This window comes from Talpa occidentalis, unplaced genomic scaffold (genome assembly GCF_014898055.3).
Source record: "Talpa occidentalis isolate TD23 unplaced genomic scaffold, MPIMG_talOcc4v2.1 talOcc4.14, whole genome shotgun sequence".
NCBI classification, from domain to species: Eukaryota; Metazoa; Chordata; class Mammalia; order Eulipotyphla; family Talpidae; genus Talpa; species Talpa occidentalis.
Window position 1 is genome coordinate 85080463 of NW_023601433.1, and position 23180 is coordinate 85103642.

Sequence of the window (23180 nt, forward strand, 5' to 3'; positions counted from 1 at the left end):
TGCCTTTCCTCAGCAGGTGCCCTTGCAGCTAGCTCTGGGTGCTTGAGGCCCTGAAGAGCTGACCGGTAGTCACTCCCCTCATACACAAGTCCATTTGCTGCGTGCTGCTTGCTCACCAAAAGCGTTTCAAGAAAAGCCACTGCTCCTGAGGAAGGGGACAGCCATTTTAGGTTGTCGCTCTTAGTGTTGTACTGAAGGGAAGGATTACCCGAGAGTGGGTGTTTAACGTATAGATGTTCAGATGCCCTGCACCCACCTAACACGGGTGGTTTCCTGAAGGAAAGCCCCTCCCCTTCCAAAAAATGCAACTGTTTAGAGTTGATCACCCTTAGCTGCCAAGCTCACTTGATCCCGTTAAGAAAGCATAAATAATCAGGAATCCACACTTGGATGACATCATTGGCATGAAATTGAAAGCTGAAAAGCTTACAGTGGCTGTTAAGATCCAGTGCCCTGTGAGGTGGGCAGCAGAGCTGGTTTTGCCTGGTGCGGACCTAAATCTCTGCCTGGAGGTTGGTGGTGCGGCATTTCTGCTTGCAGCACCCCCTCCTCCTGCGAGCAGCTCGTCTACACTGTAGAGCCAGAGCTCCCAGCTGCCTGTGTTTGGACTAATGCCCAAGAGGGAATAAAATCCAGACCAGCCTTGGCCTCCTGCTGCCTCTAAAACGTACCGAGTTTAAAAACTGGATTCTTATCTTTGCTCCTTTCTGCTAAGGCTAGACTTGGGGTCTGAGGAACCTGTGTCCGTGTTCACTTGTGCCTTTTGCGGCTGTAACTGCAAGGGACTCTTCCCCTCATCCGACCTGTCTTCTCCAAGGGAGGGAGACGATTCATATTTCAACGGCTAGCTCATCTTGGGCCTCTTGATCTTGGCCAAGAGTTTTAACTTTCGATTTATAAACCAGTTTCTTTAAAACCTCCTGATGGGAAACTTAGCTGTGGTATATGGTTATCTGGTTAATTGATAAGAGGGACTTGACTTTTCACTCCATCCCAGTTCCACTGGTCCTTTATTTTTTTCTAACACAGATGCTAACATATTTTAAAAGGAGCTCTTTCATAACAATTGCCAGATAGGGTTTGGCTCCAAGCTTTGCAAAAATAAGTGCTTATTTTCAGTCACTGTAAAAGTGCTGACAAGAGGGGGAAAACCTGATATCAAGGGAAACGTTGACCATCGCAGGTTGAGTATTAAAATTCTCCAAGTTGTCAACTTACTGCACTTGCACAGTTCCTGCCAGCGCACGTGCAACTGTCACAGGCCTGGAAACAGCCCGGTGAGGACACTGACCTGCAGAGTCCCACTAGCCTTGAACCTGCTTCAGTAGATGTTACTTTTGGCTGTTGCTTTCTCTCCTAAGTATAAGTTTTAAAAGCTGATGAAAGGAATACTTGAAGCTCTGCACCGTGAACATAAAGCAGGTTTCATCCCCCTTAACTTTCCCTTTTCCCTCTTGGTGGCTCTAGGCCGACGCGGACAGTTTCTACATGGCCTGCAACGGCCGCCAGTTCAACTCCATAGAAGATGACGTTTGCCAGCTGGTCTATGTGGAAAGGGCTGAGGTACTGAAATCTGAAGATGTAAGTGTGAATATAATTCCTCCATTTGATGTGACTGTATCGGGTGCACCAAGTTAAGAGATCTGTGGAAATGTCCAGAATTGGTTGATGGGGGGTTGGGGGGGGGGGAGAACAGAGAGGTGGGGGAGTGACTGCTAATGACTGGGAGGTCTCCTCTGGGGCTGATTGATGAGAAGTGTGCCAGGGTTGGTAGTGGTGAGAGTTGCACACCTTTGTGAATGTTCAGGAAACCACTCCATTGGGCACACTCTAGAATGGCGAATTTTATATACTCTGAATTTTATCTCTCTTTTTAGAACTTGTTTTTCCCACCCCCTGTCTCCCAGCACCAAAAAATGATACCTTTTTTGAAATTGAGTGCTCATGTGTTCCAGGTCAATAAAAAAATTGCCTGGAGCTTAAAAGAAGTGTTTTTGTTTTAAATATTCACCCTAGTCCCCATCCCAGTTCTCGGTTCTGTTTTGAGAGCAATTTGTAACTGCTCTGATCTGTTGCTGCCCTCGGTGGGAGTCTTTCCTGCAGTATGTGCTCATTTGAATCGCTTTAGAAAGTATTGGATTCACTCTCTTAGAGTGTTAATATTTCCTTTCTTTTAAAGTTGATTCAAAGGTCTTTTACCTTAAAAGCAGTTTAATGGAAATAAATTCCAATTAGTTTGTTCCTATCATTAGATTTATCTAAACAAACATTATTAGGTGATAAAATCAAGCTTCCTTCCTGCAAGGGGCTGTGCAGGGCCTCAGTTTTAAAGATTATTTTCTCTAAATGAACATGGTGTCTTGAGCCATTTCTAGAGTAATATGATTTTTCTCTGTTTTACTCAAGTACATGCCCCCCAAACCTTCCCTAAATTATTCCTGCTCATTTCACAGCAGACAGGGTTCAAGGCACAGTGCTGTCTTGGGGGGGTCCCTTTCTTGAACAGCTGGAGCCCTATTTCACCCTCTGTGATAGTTTACTGTGCTTTACTTTCACAACACTTAATGACTGTTGATAATTATAATTTAAAAATCTTTTAATTTTTGTCTTTCGACTAGATTCTAAATGCTGGGAGACAGGCTGACTTCTTTGGGGGGTGGGGTCTTACTGAATCTATTTTTACTCACCATTGTTCCACATCTAGAACAGTGTCTGGCACACACAGTAGGGACTCCGTTTGTATGTGTTTGGTGAATAAATAAATCACTGCTGTCGATACTCCCATCATTTTTTAAAAGATTTCATTCATTTATTTATTTATTTATTTTTGCATAGGTGTAGGTCAGAGGTGCTAGGCAGGGGGAGGATTCACCAGAGACAGAGTGGGAACAGAACAGGCAGATTTACTGAAATACAGTGCTGAGGACAGCAGCAGGTGAGACAGGAGAGGTCTGCTGAGCCATATGTGGGTCAGCTCCCTGGCCATGGATCGAACTTAGGCCTTAGTAGTGACAATGCTGAGACTTAACCCCAAGGCTGCCAGGGAGGCCCAATACTCCCATCATTTAGTAGAAGGTGCAGAGTTTTAATTTACTCTGGAGAAATCACTCAGGTCCCTATCCTGTTCGTTTCTCTTCTAGTTGCAGACACTTAGCTCTAGGAGTGCAGGGATATCTTAGATTCTCTGGTAAGGTTTGGTAGCCATCTGCCTTCCTAGCTTTTCAGCCCCACGACGGCGGGAATCTTGGCTTGTCCACCCCGGTGACCCCAAGCCCAGCACGATGCTGGGACGGTAGGAGGTGCTCGATCGGTATTTGTCGCATGAATGAAAATCTCAGTGGTGTAAACTGTTTGCACAGAGCAATAATGTCAAGAGCCTTTTGTTCAAAAGGCAGCAGGAAAACTATTGTTTTAAAACATGTATGTTAGAACTGGTGGATGAAGAGGGACTTACGTGAAATGTTTCCCTGCAGGGCGCCAGCCTCCCGGTGATGGACCTGACCGAGCTCCCCAAGTGCACGGTATGTCTGGAGCGCATGGATGAGTCTGTGAATGGCATCCTCACCACGTTGTGCAACCACAGCTTCCACAGCCAGTGTCTGCAGCGCTGGGACGACACGACGTGAGTGAGGGGAGCTCCCCTCCTGTCAGAGCCCCATGCTTCCTCTTCCCAGGGTTAAAAATAATCACCACCCATAAACACCCACTCCAAGTATTTGACTTTGTAAACCAGAACAGCACAAAAGTAAAGTGGTCCCATGGAAGGGCTGCCTCCTTTCTTCTTCCCTTTGCTTAGTCACGTGGGACTCAGCATTCTTGGACCACATCATTTTAGGATGCAGATCCTTAGCCTTAGTCCACATGAGTTGTTCTTTCCGTCCCTGAGCCGGAGAACCAGAGAAGGACGAAGAGCTCTGAGGCTCTTACACTGAAGTGTATAGGTCTGCAGTCGTCAGTCACCTGTGCTTGGGGGCTGCCATTTTTCATCTTGGTGCCAATGAGCCTCAACTGTAAACCTACTTTTTATTTTTACTCAGTGGACACAAATGTTCATAACTAGTATTTAGTGTTACTTTGTCTTAAATATGATAGAAAAGGGTTAATGGATTTTTTTTTTAAGATTTATTTATTTTGTTAAAGATTTATTTATTTATTTATGCATACAAGAGCTGGGGAACAGGCCAGAGGCATGAGGGGTGAGAGGATTCACCAGAGACAGAGTGGGGAACAGAACAGGCAGACTGACTGAAATACACTGCTGAGGGGAGCGGCGGGTGAGTAGGAGAGGTCTGCTGCACCATGTGGTTTGCTCCCTGACTGGCCGGTAATCGAACTTTTGCTGCAGCGGCTGTGGATTGCTTCATAGGTTGCGTCTTAACCCTTGCACCACCAGGGAGGCCGCTAAAGATCTGGGGTTCAGGCAAGAGGCACAGGAGGGTGAGAGGATTCACCAGAGACAGAGCGGAGAACAGAACAGGCAGATGGACCGAAGACACTGCTGAGGGGAATAGCGGGCGCGACAGGATAGGTCTGCCACGCCTGCCATGTGGGACTCTCTCTGGCGGGCCAGGAATCGAACCTGCGCTGCAGAGGCTACTGACAGCTTCATAGCACTGCGCTCAACCTGCTGCGCCACTGGGGAGGCCTGTTAATGGATTTTTTATTATCATTTTTTCAGGTTTATTAATGTATAATTGATCATCACAAATTACATGTATTTAATTTTTTTTTTTATAAGATTTTTTCATTCTTTTTTTTTTTTTTAAAGATTTATTTATTTATTTATACAAGCACTGGGTATAGTCAGAAGCACAGGAGGGTGAGAGAATTCACCAGAGCCAGAGCGGGGAGCAGAGCAGGCAGAAGGACCAAAGTACACTGCTGAGGGGAGCAGCGGGCGGCAGGAGAGGTCTGCGCACCATGTGGGACGCTCCTCCGATGGCCTGGGAGCAGCTGGGATCGAACCGATGCTGTAGAGGCCGCGGGCAGCCTCACAACCCAGCGCTCAACCACTGCACCACCGGGGAGGCCCCTATTTAATTTTTTAAAAAAGAATTATTTTTATTTGTACAAGAACTGGGATCTAGGCCAGAGGTGGGGTGGCGGGGGTGAGAGGACTCACCAGAGACAAAGTGCGGAGCACAATAGGTGGATCTACTGTTGAGGGGAGCAGCGGACAAGGCAGGAGAGGTCTGCTATGCCATGTGGGTCAGCTCCCTGGCTGGGGATTGAACTCATGCCACAGTGGCTGGCGCTAGCTTGATAGTGCTGAGACTTTAACCCCTGCGCCACCAGGGAGGCTCACCCTCAGCATATTTCAAAGACTCAATGCAATATTGTCAACTGTGGTCACCTTGACATATGCCAGTTCTTCAGAACCTAGGCATCTTGCGTAACTGAACCTTTGTGCCCTTGACCGGCTTCTCCCTCTCCTCCTCACCCCCAGATCTTAGTAGCCACCTTCCTACTCTGTGTATCTGTGAATTTGGCCTCAGTGCATTTGTGTTGGCTTTTTGAAAACTGAAACTTGAGTAGTAACTGAACTGCTGATCCCACCTTACACACAGTGCTCAGGAAATACATTTTTTAAAATTAATTTATTTATTTATAAATTAACTTGATCCACTGATTTTTTTTTTAAGATTTTATTTATTTATACAAGAACCGGGGTACAGGCCAGAGGTGCGGGAGGGTGAGAGAATTCACCAGAGACAGAGCGGGGAGCAGAACAGGCAGAAGGACCGATGTACACTGCTGAGGGGAGCAGCGGGCGAGACAGGAGAGGTCTGCGGTGCCATGTGGGAATCGCCCTGGCCAGCCGGGAATCGAACCCGTGCTGCAGAGGCTGCAGACAGATTCACAGTGCAGCGCTCAACCCGCTGTGCCACTGGCGAGGCCCCTGATTTTTTTTTTTATTTAGGTGAATTTACTAGATTTTAGTTTCAACTATTAGGAACAGCCTTGAGAGGACAGAATACATTTTGAGTTATTTACATCCTTGGGAAATGGTGATAAAGTAGATTGTTTGACATGAAAATAATGTAGATCACCAGACATAAAACAATTACTAACTTGCCTCAAGCCTCTAATTCTAACCTGTAAATAGATAGTTCTGTGGTTATATATTTGGTTAAATTTTAAAAAGAAAGGAACAAAGCACACTGATCAAGATTCCTCCCCTTTCCTCTACTTTATTGAGATATTGCTTTGTTTTTTCATTTTGTTCGAGAATAACTTGAAAGTGTTTGTTGTTGTTTTTTAAAGATTTATTTATGCATGCAAGAGCTGGGGTGCAGGCCAGAGGTGTAGGGGGGTGAGAGGATTCACCAGAGACAGAGTAGGGAGCAGAACAGGTGGCTCCACTGAGATCCACTGTTGAGGGGAGACAGGAGAGGTCGAACTCGTGTTGCAGTGGCTGCAGATAGCTCCATAGTGCTGAGACTTAACCCCTTGTGCCACCAGGGAGGCCCCAAAAGTGTTTGTCTTTTGAATGATAGTCTTAGTTATGAGAGACTTAGAAAACTTACTATTTTTCTCCTGGGTTTGTAGCAACTGTATGTATAGTTAACCTGTACCATTGTCTTTGGTGTCCGGGATAGGTGTCCTGTGTGCCGGTACTGTCAAACGCCGGAACCAGTAGAAGAAAACAAGTGTTTCGAGTGTGGCGTTCAGGAGGTAAGTAGCGTCAGTGAGAAGAGTGACAAACACAACTTCAGTTGTTCCATCTGCTGTTTCTTTTCTGTCCTTTGTAGTGTAAATTCTTTTTGAGACTGATTTTCTTTTTGTCCAGGGTCAGGCAAGAAATATAAATACACAAATTATTTTACTCCTAAGCAGAATGCCTTTTGCTGTCATTCTTTGTTCTTTGGAAAGGCCCAGGCTTCAGTAAAAAGTGACTGTTTCTCTTGCTATTTACGTACAGTTCTACAGAAATCAGAACAACAAGTGATCCATAAAAACATCCTTGTCTGTCGGGTTTTAAACACCTATTTATTCAAATCTCCTTTGGAATCACCTATAAATCTCATCCTGTATCAGGCTCCTTCCCACTCTGAGTGAGCCAGGTCCTATGTTTTTATTTAACTTTTGAATTTTAAATAAGATCTTACCTTCTTGGCAGAACCTTTGGATTTGTTTAATATGTGGCCACATAGGCTGCGGACGATACGTGAGTCGACATGCATATAAGCACTTTGAGGAGACCCAGCACACGTATGCCATGCAGCTCACCAACCACCGGGTCTGGGACTACGCTGGAGGTGAGGCCGCTCTCGTTTCTGCTGAGGACTCAGAACTCTCCACGTTCTCTCGCAGGTTGACTTCTTCCTCACCCTATGGCAGAAGCCCCTCTCCTGGGGCCTTAAGGGGCACATTTCCAATGAGTAGTAGCCTGAACCACACATTATAGTCAGTGCCCCACGCTTGCTTTCTCTACATCTTGCTCTGCTTAAAATTCAAACAATTTAACACACTTTTAAAGAAATATTGCACGGTCTTTAATTTAGATCCTTAAAAATTTTGTCAAAGTTAAAAGGATAGGGAGACACTTTCATTTCAAAGAAACACACTTTGGGTGACTCATTCTTTTCTTTAGATAATTATGTCCATCGACTGGTTGCAAGTAAAACAGATGGAAAAATAGTACAGTATGAATGCGAGGGTGACACTTGCCAGGAAGAGAAAATAGATGCCTTACAGTTAGAGGTAAGATCCCTCACCAGTGATTTGCTGAATCCCATTGCTACTGTTTTACTGCTCTTACTTAAAAGGTTGTTTGAACTTTTAATTTTGCCATTTTTCCTTCATGCATCTATTCTTTTTAAGTTCCATCATTGCTATGAAGAATTATTAAAATGTTTTTATCCTGACTTTCTTCATTGACAGTCTGTTTTATGATGCCTTTTTTTTTTCCTAATTGGTTCTCTTATTTTTTTTAAAAGATTGATTTATTTATGCATACAAGAACTGGGGTATAGGCCAGAGGTGTGGGGAGGGGTGAGAAGATTCACCAGAGACAGAGTGGGGAACAGAACAGGCAGACTGACTGAAGTACACTGCTGAGGGGAGCAGCGGGCGAGGCAGGAGAGGTCTGCTGTACCATGTGGGTAGCTCCCTAGCTGACCAGGGATTGAACTCATGCTGTAGAGACTGCAGATAGATTCACAGTGCTGTGCCTAACCCCTTGCACCACCAGGGAGGCCCTGTCGTTTTTTTTTAATATATATATATATATATTTTAAGATTTTTATTTATTTATTTATACATACAAGAGCTGGGTACAGGCCAGAGATGTGGGGAATGAGAGGATTCACCAGAGACAGAGTGGGGAACAGAACAGGCAGATTGACTGAAGTACATTGCTGAGGGGAGCAGCGGGTGAGTCAGAAGTCTGCTGCACCATGTGGGTTTCTCCCTGGAGGGCCGGGGATCAAACTCGTGTTACAGAGGCTGCAGTTTGCTTCATAGTGCAGTGCTTAACCCCTTGTGCCACCAGGGAGGCCCTAATATTTATTTTTTAAAGATTGATTTATTTATGCATATAAGAACTGGGGTACAGGCCAGAGGTTCGGGGGACAAGTGGATTCACCAGAGACAGAGTCGGGAACAGAGCAGACTGAAATACACTGCTGAGGGAAGCAGCAGGCGAGTCAGGAGAGATCTGCTGCACCATGTGGTCCAGCTCCATGGCCAGGGATTGAACTCAGGCCGTCATGGTGATAATACTAAGTCTTAACCCCTAGGTCATCTGGGAGGCCCCATGCCTTGTTATTTTCAATGTGTTGTCACAATCTCAGTATTAAGGTTGTCCCCTGAAACTGTAATAAAACTGGAGGTTGAGAATCTCAGTAGCAGGTAAAGGCTTCTCAGACTGGGTCAGAATGAGGGAGCTCCAAGGGCATCTCTCCTTGGCTGGGAAGCCTTTTCACGTGTAAAATGGGCGACAGTTTGTGAACTTGAAGCTCAGATATGTCAAGCTGTCTTGGAGTATTCACATCTTTGAAAAAGAGCAAAATTAGCACAATCTGATTTTTCCTCAGAGCAGAGCAGTCAATTCCATCTCTGAATTGATGCAGTGTAAATTTTATATGAATGAAGGGGAAATTTAACATGTGAGTCCTGTTTTATATAAACTTTGAAAAAGATTGTTTTGAAAACCAATGCCTTAACCTTGGGAGAAAACAGATATTTAAAAGCTTAAGTAATTATAAGAAAGTAAAAATCAGGGCCTGACTGAGCAGTGGTTGAGCACTGGGTTGCGAAGCTGCCCGCAGGCTCTGCAGCGCCAGTTCAATCCCCAGCTGCTCCCCGGCCACCAGAGGAGGGTCCTACAGGGCGCGCAGATCTCTCCTGCCGCCCGCTGCTCCCCTCAGCAGTGTACTTCGGTCCTTCTGCCTGCTCTGCTCCCCGCTCTGGCTCTGGTGAATCCTCTCACCCTCCCGCGCTTCTGACTGTACCCAGTGCATGTATAAATAAATAAAACTAAATCTTTAAGAAAAAAGAAAGAAAGAAAGTAAAAATCAAAATCAACAAACAACTATGAACCAGAGACACTCTATGAGGGGTAGAGGGCGGGGAGGGGAGGGATTGGGGTCAAAATAAGGGGGTCACAATTGTATGGGGAATATAAAAATAAAAATTATAATAATTAAAAAAATAATAAATAAATAAGTAAAAGCTTAAGTCATGCTTCCACATTGACTATAAGAATGTTCCTGGGCCTCCCCAGTGGCGCAGCGATTGAGCGCTGGGTTGCGAAGCTGCCCGCAGCCTCCGCAGCGCCAGTTCGATCCCCGGCTGCGGCCACCGGAGGAGGGTCCCACATGGCGCGCAGACCTCTCCTGCCGCCCGCTGCTCCCCTCAGCAGTGTCCTTCGGTCCTTCTGCCTGCTCTGCTCCCCGCTCTGGCTCTGGTGAATTCTCTCACCCTCCCGCGCTTCTGACTGTACCCAGTGCTTGTATAAATAAACAAATAAATAAATCTTTAAAAAAAAAAAAAAAAAAAAAAAAAAGAATGTTCCTTCCGTGGACATTTGCTGAGGACTCCTGTCAGCCACCATCCTCAGTGCTGGGAGCACAGCATTGAACAAACTCCCTCCCCTTGGGTGCTTACATTCATACATTGACATGGCAACACTCTCCCACCATCCTTTCTCAATGAGCCCTGTCTCCATACCCTTCACCCCTGCCGCACTGGTGTTGCTATTCTCGAAGAGGTCCTGAGTGTTGACAGCTTGCATCTGGGCCTGGTAGTTCTCTGGAATCAGATTTCTCCATTGTCTGTCTCTTCCTCCTGTCTGTTGGGAGCCTGCTCAGATCTCATCTCCCAGCACTTCTACCTGAACCCAACCTGTACCCGTCCTAAGCTGTCTGTCCTTACCCTGTTCCTGCACAGCACCGCTCATCCATCCCTGCAGCCCGGCAGCACGCGTCTCATGACATCTGGCATGCGCCAGGCACTGGGGTGCATGAAGTACACCCCTCACTTGCAAAGAGTTCACAGTCCAGTCAAGGAGACAGGCAGGTCATAGGTGCCATGCTGAGGTCACTGAGAAGCAGGGCGTGGGACCCAAGGCTGGGGGGACAGGAACTGCTTCCTGGAGGGGAAGTGGATGGATGAGCTAATTCAGTTTACACTTTGCTTTAAAAAACGTGGTTCTCCTGAAAGTCATCTTGAACAGGAATATGAGATCTTTTTAAAATGTGTGTTCCTCTGACACTCCCTGGCTAGACTGTAAGCGTCGGAGGACAGGAGTGTACATTTTCATCTCTGTTCCCCTGGTTTGCTGAGTAGAGTGGAACCAAGGTATCATGTACATTCTGGGAGTTAGTCTTAGTCTTCCGTGAGTCATTAAAAGCCAGGTTTTAGAGACCAGCAACAGTGACTTACGTTTTGGTGTCTATTCTCTTTGTTTCCAGTATTCATATTTACTAACAAGTCAGCTGGAATCTCAGAGAATCTACTGGGAAAACAAGATAGTTCGGATCGAGAAGGACACAGCAGAGGAGGTAAGATGGTCATCATCCGGTGACTGCTGCTAGCCCAAGGGTCAGGGCAGTCTGACGTGGGGTGGGAGGGGGCAGAGGCAGGAGGCAGTGGGTGCCTGAGCCTCCTCCTGGTAGACATCTGTTTCATTTGTTTTTTAAAGATTTATTTATTTATGCATGCAAGAGCTGAGGTACAGGCCAGAAGTATGGGGGGTGAGAGTATTCACCAGAGACAGAGCGGGGAACAGAACAGGTGGATTGACTGAAGTACACTGCTGAGGGGAGCAGTGGGCGAGACTGGAAAGGTCTGCTGCGCCATGTGGGTTGCCGGCTAGGGCATCGAACTCGTACTGCAGAGGCTGCAGACAGCTTCATAGGTTGCGTCTTAACCCCTTGCGCCACCAGGGAGGCCCTAGACATCTGTTTTGCCTGTAAAATGAAACCTTTGTTCTATGTCAGTTGTATCTCAGTAAAGCTGGGAGAGTGGGGAGCAAACAGAAAACAGGAAGTAGAATCAGTTGGCTCCCCCTGGATGCAATTCTAGATCAGGATTCCAGAGAGAAGTGGCAAATACCTATGTGGTCATTAACTGCAGACTTAGCCCCCGAAGGCAGTATCAGGAACAAGAAATTCGAGACCACCGTGAGAATAAAATTCGTCAAAAAGAGGAAAAGGAAGAGAAAATGTAATCAGCTAAGCATAATTTAAGAAGATGAGGGAAGCAGACTTATATTCTCAGCTGGGATTAGTATATCAGGAAGAATGTATTAAAAGTTGATTATATGCTGAGCTCTATACCTACTAAGCTAAGGTTAAAGAAGAAATAGAAATAAAATATCTGGCATGTACCCTAAAAAGGGAGAAAAAAAGAAAGCTTGGATTTAAAAGTTTGAGTATTTTGGTATTGGTGGGGGTGGGGGTAGGGGGGGTCTTGTTTTTGTTCACTTCATTGGGTTTTCTAGTGTCTTGTGCAATTCCATTAAAAAATTGATGCATATGAGGGTTTGTAATTTGAGTCAACCAGTTGGTTTGCACTGGGAACAGCTGCCTGGGGAGCTGCACGTGGGCTTCTGAGGCACAGAATGGTGCTTCAAAATTAATGGGAATAAAACTGGGCAGAGATGCTGCAATGGGCACTGCATGCCTTGTTGGCCCTGGAGCGGTGGTCTTCAAATTCTAACAAAATCTATTAAAGAAGATACCATTAGGGCCTCCCCAGTGGTGCAGTGGGTTGAGCGCCTCACTGTGAAGCTGTCTGCAGCCTCTGCAGCCCGGGTTCAATTCCCAGCCGGCCAGGGAGATACCCACATGGCGTGGCAGACCTCTCCTGCTTCACCCACTGCTCCCCTCAGCAGTATCTCTGGTACGTCTGCCTGTTCTGCTCCCTGCTCTGTCTCTGGTGAATTCGCTCACCCTCCTGCGCCTCTGACCTGTACCCCAGTTCTTGTAAAAATAAAATAAATCTTTAAAAAAAAAAAAAAAGGACACCATTCACTGCTCCAACATAAAAGAGAAAAGTGTTACTTTGGTGGAAGACCAGAGGAAGCCCAGAATCCTCTGCTTGACTTTCCCTGTGTCTCCAGCACGAGCACCCAAGAGTTGCAAAGGATGGGATTTGAGCACCAGTGAGCACTTGAGGGTTTATGTATTGTAGAGCCCTAGAAACCATTTTCAGGACCCTCGGACAGTGTTCATAATTCATTGATTCCCTTAGTATGTTAATGAACACCTTCCATCTTTTGAAATGATACTATAGTGTCTTTGTGGATCCTTGTCAATAACTGGGCCTCCAGATGGGGACCACAGAGCTGGGCTTGGGGCTGACCTCTGAGGTGGCTCAGATTACCCTGGAGCTCAGCAGGCAAGCCTAGCTCTTGCTTTGTACCAGGCCCACGGACCCCAGTTTCTGCATATGCCTGTAAATGATTTAAAAGTCAGGGTTTTATTTTTATTTATTTATTTTTAAATATTTATTTATTTATACATACAGGAACTGGGGTGTAAGCCAGAGGTACAGGAGGTGAGAGGAGTCGCCAGAGAGAGTGAGGAGCAGAACAGGCAGATCTGCTGAAATACACGGCTGAGGGGAACAGTGGGCGAAACAGGAGAGATCTGCTGTGCCATGTGGGTTGCTCCGTGGCTGGCCAGGGATTGAATTCGTGCTGCAGTGGCTGGCAGTAGCTTAATAGTGCTGTTTTTAACCCCTGTGCCACCGGGAAGGCCCTAAAAGCCAGGCTTTTAAATTAAGGCTCAGGCCTCCCCAGTGGCGCAGTGGGTTGAGGATCCTTCTGCCTGTTCTGCTCCCGCTCTGTCTCTGGTGGATTCTCTCACCCTCCCACGCCTCTGGCCTGTACCCCAGTGCTTGTATAAATAAATAAATCTTAAAAATTAATTAATTAATTAAGACTTAACACCCACTTTAAAATGATCTCTAGTTACAAGTTCTTGGTGAAATTCTCACAAGAACCTTACAAACAGTGGAAGTGCCTTTCCAGAAACTCCCAAGGTCCCTATACACGCAGGTTCTGAGTAAGACTTGATTGGAGGACCTGGGAAGGTGAGCCCCAGCAGCACACAGGAGTGCGTGTCCCCGGCTGCTTAATGTCCAGCCACGGAGGCTGGAGAGGAGCCCTGGCAGCCCGGGCCGCCTCCCAGTGGGCTTTCCTAAGGCTCCATACTGCGGCTATCAGAAGCACTTTGTGCTGACCCTTGAGCTAAACTCAGCGTTCTCCCCGCCTGCTCACATGCCCTAGGATTAACTGCATTCCCCGCCCGTGACCGCGAGAAGCAAGTCAAGGGGCGGGGAAACGAAAAGCTGAAGCTTGGGTTTACTTTTAGGTGAAGCTAAGATGAGGCCAAGCACAAGGCTTGAAAAGAATGTTTTGTTTTCTTTTTTTTTTTTAAAGATTTATTTATTTATTTATTTATACAAACACTGGGTATAGTCAGAAGCGCGGGAGGGTGAGAGAATTCACCAGAGCCAGAGTGGGGAGCAGAACAGGCAGACAGATGAAATTCACTGCTGAGGGGAGCAGCGGGCGGCAGGAGAAGTCTGCGCGCCATGTGGGACCCTTGCCCGGTGACTGGGGATCGAACCGGCGCTGCAGAGGCTTCAGGCAGCTTTGCAGCCCAGCGCTCGACCGCTGCACCACTGGGAAGGCCCAAGAATGTTTTGTTTTCTAATAACAAATATCTCTGATCCATAAGTTAATGGATGGAGCCAGACTTTTGTTCTTGCCACTGTCCTCTTCTGACCTGTCCTCTGATCATTGGCACCTCCAGGGTAGAGTGCATGCAGGGAAAACCAGTAACTGACAGGGTTTCTTTTTTGTGGGCTTCATTAAAGATTAAGGTGTGTGTTTGGGTGAGGGTAAAGCGGAAATTCACTGTGGAGTGGCTTAGGTGGTATAATTCTTATAGCCTGTGAGAAGAGCCTGTTCTAGAAAGTGACGCTTATATCCCCTTGAACGTCTTCAGTTTTTGTGGGGCCATGTGTGAAGAACAAGGAGAAGGCTGTCCTTACAGTGGCTGGTGATAGCTCAGTAGCTCTGAGACTTTAACCCCTGGGCCACCAGGGAGGCCCTATAAAGTTAATTTCTACAAAGCAGTTATTCACTTACTCAAAACAAAACAGTGCTGTTAGAGACCTTCTAGGCAGGCCATGTGGCAGATGTTTATGTTTTGTTGGGTTTTTTTAAGATTTATTTATTTGTTTATACAAGCACTGGGTACAGTCAGAAGCGCGGGAGGGTGAGAGAATTCACCAGAGCCAGAGCGGGGAGCAGAGCAGGCAGAAGGACCGAAGTACACTGCTGAGGGGAGCAGCGGGCGGCAGGAGAGGTCTGCGTGCCATACGGGACCCTCCTCCAGTGGCCGGGGAACAGCCGGGAATCGAACCGGCGCTGCAGAGGCTGCGGGCAGCTTCACAACCCAGCGCTCAACCGCTGCGCCACCATGGAGGCCAATGTGGCAGATGTTTAAAAAGAAAATGTTAAAAGTAATAGCCCTTTCCCTGAATAAAGGATACTGCGTTTACCACGGGTCCTGCTAAGAGTTTAGATCTTGCCCAGAGGTCTCTTTTCCCTTGCTGTAGCTTTGATTTACAGTGTAGTGTGCAGAGTGTTTAGAGTCTGACTTTGAGCCCAGATTTGAGGTCTAGTGCTAGACCCACCCTACTCTGACAAGGTTATCTTGAACAAACTACCTTGGTTTTCTCAAAGACTCCATTTCTGTAAAAAGTTTAAATACACATAAGTCATAGGCTTATAAGATACTGCTTATAAAACACCCAGCCAGGGCCTCCCTGGCAGTGCAGAGGTTAAGTCTCAGCACTATGAAGCTGTCAACAGCCACAGCAGCACAAGTTCGATCCCCTGGCCAGGGAGCTGACCCACATGGCACGGCAGACCTCTCCTTTTCTCACCCGATGCTCCCCTCAGCAGTGTATTTCAGTAGATCCACCTGTTCTGCTCCCCACTGTCTCTGGCGAATCCTCTCACCCCCACACACTTCTGGCCTTTACCCCAGTTCTTGTATACATACATAAATAAAATCTTTTAAATAAATAAATAAACACCCAGTCAAAGGATTTAAGTTCTCAGTCACTTTCAGTTCCTATTATTACTCTGTCATGATCCATCCAACCTCACTGCTTCCCTCGCCACCTCATCATCGTCTGGTGTCCTTAGAACAGTGGAGACATTTCCCAAATCTGTCGATCGTCACACCTGAGTGAAACCCGTGTCTGTCTAGCTACACTTAAGAGACCCTTGGCTGGGATTGTTGCCTTCTGACGCGTAATACACCAGAATTTCAGAATCCTGTCAAGTTTTTAAGATACTGTAGTATAAACTAGTTATACACACACACTCAACAGCGGGAAACGATGGAGAATTAAGAATGGGGGACTGTGGTCTGGCCTGTGATGCTCCAGCTCCTTTTCTTCTGCAGGAAGCTTGCTCTGCTTCTGAGCAGTTTCTTGTGCCTCGTGCAACAACTCCCGACCCCGTGTTCATCCTGGTAGAGAAAAAGTCAGGGAAGCAGGATATCTCAGAAGTTTTTGCTCCTGTTGTCAAAAATGCTTTCCAACCATTGTCTTACCTTTCGAAGTTCTGTTCTTCAAAATTACATACAGTAACTGAAAAAAAAAAATTGTGACATCAGCCCCAAAGGCCACATGACTTTGTCATTGTGAGTGACGCTGATCTCTGTTTGCACTTGCAGATTAACAACATGAAGACCAAATTTAAAGAAACAATTGAGAAATGTGACACTCTAGAGCACAGACTCAACGATCTCCTTAAAGAAAAGCAGTCTGTGGAAAGAAAGTAGGTATAACTGGTCTGTTCTTCAAATTCGCTGTTTGATTGTAGCAGTTCCCATAAGCAGCTTGTTTCCTTCGTGCCGCGGGAACACATGCACTTCGGGTGTGCACATCACCAGGCTTTCAGGGGGCTCCTCTGTCTATTCGAAGCAAACTTACTGTGACTTCCTATTTGTTAGAAAACACGGGGCTGGTGGCAGATGGGCGCCACGTGGGGTGCCAGGGCTCTCCTCTCGTCTCTGCTGCGGTCTGTGCAAAGCACTTCCAGTTTTGCTTGCAGAAGCGTCTTCCTTCTGCCCAGAGTTGCGACTTTTCTGCGCTATGGCGACAGAGACCTGGTTGTTGGGCTGTGTCTGGGCTGGGGATGGCATATGTCTGGCTTAGACAAGAATTAAAGGCCAAAGACGTTGAGTATGGAGCAAAAAACCCATGAGCCACGTGGCAAGAACAGATTTTACTACTGTGTTTTGGGAAGGTGGTGGAAAAATTAGCTTTCTGGTTTAAAATCTTTGGATTTTTCCTCTAGACAAATGCCTGACATAAATTTAAGGGGGATACATGTTCCTGTAAAAGTTTTTTTTTCAATTTTGTATAAATTTTGATTTATACAAACATTGCAAAATAGTACCAAGAATGCCCTTAAATCCTTCTTCTGTTTTTTCCCTAAGTGCCAAACGGCAGGGTTTTTTAAAATAGAATTTGTGTGTCTGTGATAAAATATTACATAACATGAAATGTCCCAATGTAATCATTTTTTAAGTGATAATTCAGTGGCAGTAAGTATATTCAATATATTCAAAATACATGGTTACCACCACTCTCTGCTTCCAGAATTTTTCAGCACCCAACACAGAAACTCTTCACCAGAGGTTCTCTTAACTGTTGTAAAAACAACACGGCAACATTAACAGCAACAAAATCTAAAACTTCTCCTTTACATGCAGCACCTCAACATGTTGAACTGTATTAAAAAATTAAAACTGGAACTTTTCTTTCAAACTCCGCCCCCCGCCCCACCCCACCACCCAACCCTGCTGTCTAGACAGCACCATGGAATGTTTATCCTTGAGACCTTTGCCATGCCCATGTGACATCTCACATACACGCTCTTTTTTTCCTATAAAACTAGAATAATACTATTTGGTAAAATATTCTGTTTTGAGGATTTTTTTTCACATTGACACATCTAGATCAATCCTGATATTTGCTGCCCAATATTTTCTAGAATGAAAGGCCCATCACCGTTTTAACCAGGTCCCTGTTGATGGACTTTTCACCTGCCTTGTCTTGACTACTATAAACAATGCTGCAGGGGGCCTCCCTGGTGGGGCAGGGGTTAAATCTCAGCACTATCAAGCTATTGCCAGCCACTCAGCACAAGTTTGATCCCTGGCCAGGGAGCTGACCCACATGGCGCGGCAGACCTCTCCTGTCTCACCCGCTGCTCCCCTCAGCAGTGTATTTCAGTAAATCCACCTGTTCTGTTCCCCACTCTGTCTCTGGTAAATCCTTTCACACACACACAACCCCCACCTCTGACCTAGGCCATAGTTCTTGTATGCATAAATAAAATAAATCTTTAAAAAAAAAAAAACAACCAATAATAAATAACACTGCAATGAGCGTCTCTCTCCAGTATCCTTCAGCGCAGTGCTGAGTGGGCCTGTGGTGTTGGATCCTTTCCTAGGAGGGGAAGAGCTGTGTCCCGGGGCTTGTGAGGCTTTCCTGTCATGGGTGTTGTCAAGTTGGCTTCTGCAGAGTCCATTCCGGCTCACATACCAGTGCCGATGTGTGGGATCGCCTCTTCCCACAGCTGAGCTCTTTGACATTCTGCTTCATAAAAATGGTATCTCCATAGTGTTTTAATTTGTAATTCTTCACTTATGAGTGAGATTGAGCCTCAAGAATGGGGCACTCCCTATTCTTGAAAACCCTTCTCCAGCAAATGCAGCAAGGTCAGAATGCTTGACTCGCCAAGAATGTCACTTTTCCTCATAGCTTCCTTATCGTAGGCATCATCTCTCAACCACATTTTTCACCACCAGCTGCTATACAGAGCAGCATTAGACATTTTACCATGAATGACAAAATAGTTTCTGCTGTTGAAAATTTCCAACGCTTAAAAAAAAAGGGTCTTGAAACGACAGTAGGGTTAACCAGAGCAAAATCCCTGCTGGGTGTAGCAGGTTTGCTCACCAGCCCCACTCACGCAGGAGAGAGCAGTCCGCCCTAAATAGATGCCGAGCCCGAAATGCGGCTCCTCCGTTCCATCCCAGAGCAGAAAGGGGACTGTCAGCCAAAGAAAAAAAACGCGCATTTGTCTTTCTTTGTTCCCGAAAGGTGCGCTCAGCTGAACGCCAAAGTGGCCAAACTCACCTCCGAACTCAAAGAGGAGCAGGAAATGAACAAATGTTTGCGCGCCAACCAGGTCCTGCTGCAGAACAAGCTGAAGGAAGAAGAGAGGGCTCTGAGGGAGGCCTGCGACCAAAAGGATCTGCAGATCACCGAGATCCAGGAGCAGCTGCGAGATGTCATGTTCTACCTGGAGGCGCAGCAGAAGATCAACCACCTGCCGGCAGAGACCCGGCAGGAGATCCAGGAGGGACAGATCAACATCGCCATGGCCGCGGCCCCCAGCCCCCCACCCTCGGGCAGCAGTGGGAAGCTGCCCTCCAGGAAGGGCCGCAGCAAGAGGGGCAAGTGACCTTTAGAGAAATGGCCGTCCTTGAGACTTTGCCCAGGCATGGCGAGGGTGTGCTGGGGCCTTCAGCTAAATGTGAGGGTGGACCCCGAATAAGCACAAGTGAGGATCAAGCCGCAGTTGTTTGGGGTTTCATTTGCTAGTGTGTGGTGTGGCGGGTGCAGAGGGCGCCGGCTCGGGGAGCTGCTGGACACAGACTGTCTGGAGAGGTGGCTGCTCTTTTCAGCTGTAATGTTCACTAACCTCAGACATTCTGATGACCATTTTGCCTTCCTACTTGACAGATGCCCCCACTCTGCCGTGCATTTTTCCTTTGTATTTATTGAGTTGGCATATTTGACCTTCACTGCTGGGGGCTTTAAGACATTGGATTTTTTTGGTAACCTCAAAGGTAACATTACCTCGCACAGAAGCACCAAACCTCTCTGAGCTCATAGCAGCTGCTGTAAGGTGAGGTTCCCACTGGCTGCTGAGGGTTTATGAAATGTCCCTAGCATGAGTCTCATCATTGTCTTCCCTCCCTCCCCCCCTCTAGGGAATTGAAGAATTGGTTGAATGTTACATGAAGAGGCTGGGCCTGTAACCCAGGCACTGGCCTATCACCAGCAGCCGCCTCTTCTTGCTCTGGAACCAGCCAGGAAAAGCAAACAACCGAGGGCAGACCAAGTAGACCCAGTGTAGAAAAATGGTGGCGTTTCCGTTGGTTTATTTATGGTGGCTCCACACTCCATTATGAATCTCCTGTAAGAAGGAGGCTCAGTAGTGGCTCCAAGAGTCGAATCTCAGAGTGGATTTCCTCACGTCTAGCAAGAATAAGCAGGCACATTTGCCAGCCGTGTGAAGATGTGGAGGGCGGTCTCTGCCTCGCTGGTTGTGTATTTTGCTGGGATCAGTATTTTCTGAATGTTTACAAAAGACTGGGCGGTGTGTTCAGGTTGCGGCTAGAGGGAGCTTGGGCAGATTTTCAGTTATGCTTTCAAGATAGAACCAAAGGCTGTTTCTCAATCTGAAAATCAGAATTTTAACAGAGCCCCCTTTACAGCGGCCTGCAGTGCTCGTTGAGGGTCAACAGAGGGGCTGTGTACTTTCTCGAGAAACCTAAGCATCCAATAATTTGTCATACTCAGTGACTGAGCACAAGGAATGTAAGATCTGCGTTACAAGTCAGTTCGCAAAAGCGGTAGCTGGATGGTTAAGGGACATACTGTGAAATGATGGGCTTGGGGTGGTTTGGTTTGGTTTTATTTTTTCTTCTTATAACTAGCCAAAGTTTTCAAGGTATTACACTTCCAGAAATGTTTTATAGCCTTTGGTTCGGCCTCATTCCCTTTGACCTGACGTCTTACATGTTAACCTGTGGGCGCACCAGCTGTGTCGCTAACCATTCGTTGTTGAGGGATGTGCTGCGGCATTTCCCAAAGAACCTTACCTGTAACTTTGCAAAATGAATGTACTCAGACATTCTCAATTTCTACTTAGGGCAGACCAACTCTCTAAGTCCCTCTTGGACCTACATATATAAATACACACAGATGTCCTAAAGCAAGGGTGGGAATGTAGTAACTTAATTCTCTTTCCTATAGAGATTCTATTTTATTTAAAATCTATTTTTACACTAGTTAGAATCTTGCTTTTTTGGCCAAGTACTTGTTTTGCCTGTCTGACCTTGTGGAAGCTGGGGTGGATCGCAGCATACTAATTAAGAGAATTGGAAGTAGTTTGCAAAGCTTGCTTGATCCTCATTTCTCAGTGATCACCTCCATCAAGCAGCCCTGCCACCAGCTGGGAGAAGAGAGCTTTTCAGTCCAGGTGGGATAAATGTTCTGAAAGGCTGGGCTCAGAGGAATGAGCAACTAGGCAAATGTTTCCAAACTACTTGAAGGTTTAAGAAATTGTTCCAGGAAAAAAAAAAAAAACCTTACCAAGATATGTAAAGAAAACAAAAAATTAATGGTCAGAGTCCTGTTTGATTTTGACAAAATTACATAAGATAGAAGCTGTTAGTGTTTTCCTGGTTGCAAGTGAACCACTTAACATATCCATACTACCTTGAACAATGAAATCACATTAAAATAACCAAACTTTGAAATGATCTCGCCCGGTGTGAAATGTGTTTCTCTCTGATTGACATTTGCTTGAGAAGCTGATTTAAATCATCTAAGAAAGTGTCGGTGGTCTGGATTTTAAAAAGCAGCCTATAAGTCAACCCCACAGCAAGTTAGTGCGCAGCCAGGATGCCTGTCTCTCTGCCCCTTTGCTCCAACTGCCCGCGCTAGTAAAATGTCACTGAACCGGAGACAGACTAGGGAAACCGACCTGAATTTGGTGGGTCGAGAAGACCCGGCACATAACTCTTTTGCAAACTGAAAGCGACCTGGGACTTTTTTTCCCGGGCCCGGCACCGGGGTGGTTTCATTATAGGAAACTGGCACAAATGGGCAGTACCAAGCACTGAAGCAACTACCCCTCCCTGCTCGCATGCTGAAGTTGTCCTCATCAGAAGCGCTGAGAAACTGATTTAAACAGCCAGTCAGTCGAGTGTGGAGAATTTGGCAAGTCACGAATGAACAACCTTCTGTCATCTCTTGGAAACCCCTCTCCCATTGCAGTCGGGATACACCAGCTACAAACACTACCCTAGAGACTTGGCTGCTGTGTATGGTGCCACATTGCTCGGGCTGGTGGCAAATTTTGGCGGGTGTGATGAAGTCCACGGGCTCATGCAAAAAAAGGAAAGTCACTCAGCATTTGAGGAAAGCGGTTTTGTTGTCTCCAGGATCATGCTGTATTAACTGTCGCGGTGATTCTGCTGCTCTGCTTCTCACTTGGCAGGGGAAGGGAAAATTTTCAGGAGTCTTTTTAAGAACCAGCTCCAGGCTCCTTAATGATGCCTGCGAACATCAAAACTACCCAGACCTGGCCATCCCCTTAAACCAGTCTAGGAAGCCAGCGTGTTCTCTGGCCTCTGCTGCCGGCCAGGCCTCTGTTCTGACCGGCGGATATTCCTGCACGGGAGTCCTAGCGCATCTGTGTAGTGAACACAGCAACAGATGCAGCTTTGAAAGTTAGAATGTTTAAATGACCGCAGAGAATGAAGGAGTAATAGGGTAAAAAGACTTTGCCATCAGGAGTTCTGTAAGGGCAGGACTGGACACGGTGCAGGTTTTCTGATCCCATGCAGACCGGGTAAAGGAGGAGTCAGAGTCCTCAGTAGTTTTGCAGGTTTTTTATTTGGGGTTCTCCAGGCATATGGCAGGCAGGGGTGCTGGCCTGCCAGCCTCCCAGCCCCCAGCAAGTCTTCACTCTATCTGGACTCTCTGGCGTTCGTTCTGCTGCTTCTCAGCTTCTCTTTCGGCGTCTGCTTCGGCTTCTACTGCTGCTACTGGTGCTGCTGGCATCCCCCCGTGACGCTGCCCTTAAAAAGCACAGTCTTAGCTCAGCTGAATCCCATCTACCTATGCCCACACCCTATTCCAGGTGCCCGCCATCAGGCATGCATTCAGGACAAGGATCCATCATCTATCCTGATGGCGGAAGGGCAGAAAAGCCTGACATTTTCTTTACCCTACAAGTTCTGTTTTACTCCAGGGCCAGGTAATGTCTCTTCTCCAGTTTTTTCCCCACATGTAAACAAAACACGTTCTTCTTCGCATTGGTGCATTAGGGGACTTCAGGAGGTTATATAAGGCTGCTTTGTTGTGTTTTTTTGTTTTTGTTTTTGTTTTTTACTTTTGGGGGGTGGGGAGAGGTAGGGCCTCTTCCAGACCCTCTTGATTTTATAATGACAGTTTCCATTTACCTCTACATGACAACCCTCCTTACCCTACCCCTGAAACTCACATGTGCTCTCTGAATGCTCACTATGACAGTAGGTTCAATCAGACATTCATTTTGAAAGCTGTCCTTCCAGAAGCCAAAACTATTTCCGACTCTGGCTCATAGACTTTTCATATTGAGCAGTCTCTCGCTGTAATTCTGGAAGCTTAGAGAGCATTGCAGTTGGTTCTTAATCTGGATTTTGCATTCTTGCTGCATTAAAGAAGGCCAGAAAGAGAGGAACGATCTGTTGTTTTATACAAGATGACTGGTCTTTGAGGCCTAATGCTGAATTGTTTGGGTCAGAAACCTCACTGGAATCATCTGGAAAATGTGGTTTCGGTACTTGGCACGG

General features: G+C 46.4%; 1 protein-coding gene across 1 annotated transcript in view; it reads left to right on the top strand.

The window, feature by feature from the left end:
• BRAP (BRCA1 associated protein) overlaps positions 1-22347 on the top strand; it is a 32142-nt gene extending 9795 nt beyond the window's left edge. The window contains exons 5-12 of the mRNA XM_037511160.2: positions 1468-1581; positions 3474-3622; positions 6600-6675; positions 7121-7259; positions 7595-7704; positions 10917-11006; positions 16209-16312; positions 18649-22347. Of these exons, the coding sequence (XP_037367057.1) occupies positions 1468-1581; positions 3474-3622; positions 6600-6675; positions 7121-7259; positions 7595-7704; positions 10917-11006; positions 16209-16312; positions 18649-19012 (1146 nt within the window). The 3' untranslated portion in view covers positions 19013-22347. The remainder of the gene's footprint in view (positions 1-1467; positions 1582-3473; positions 3623-6599; positions 6676-7120; positions 7260-7594; positions 7705-10916; positions 11007-16208; positions 16313-18648) is intronic.
• The last annotated feature ends 833 nt before the right edge of the window (positions 22348-23180 follow it).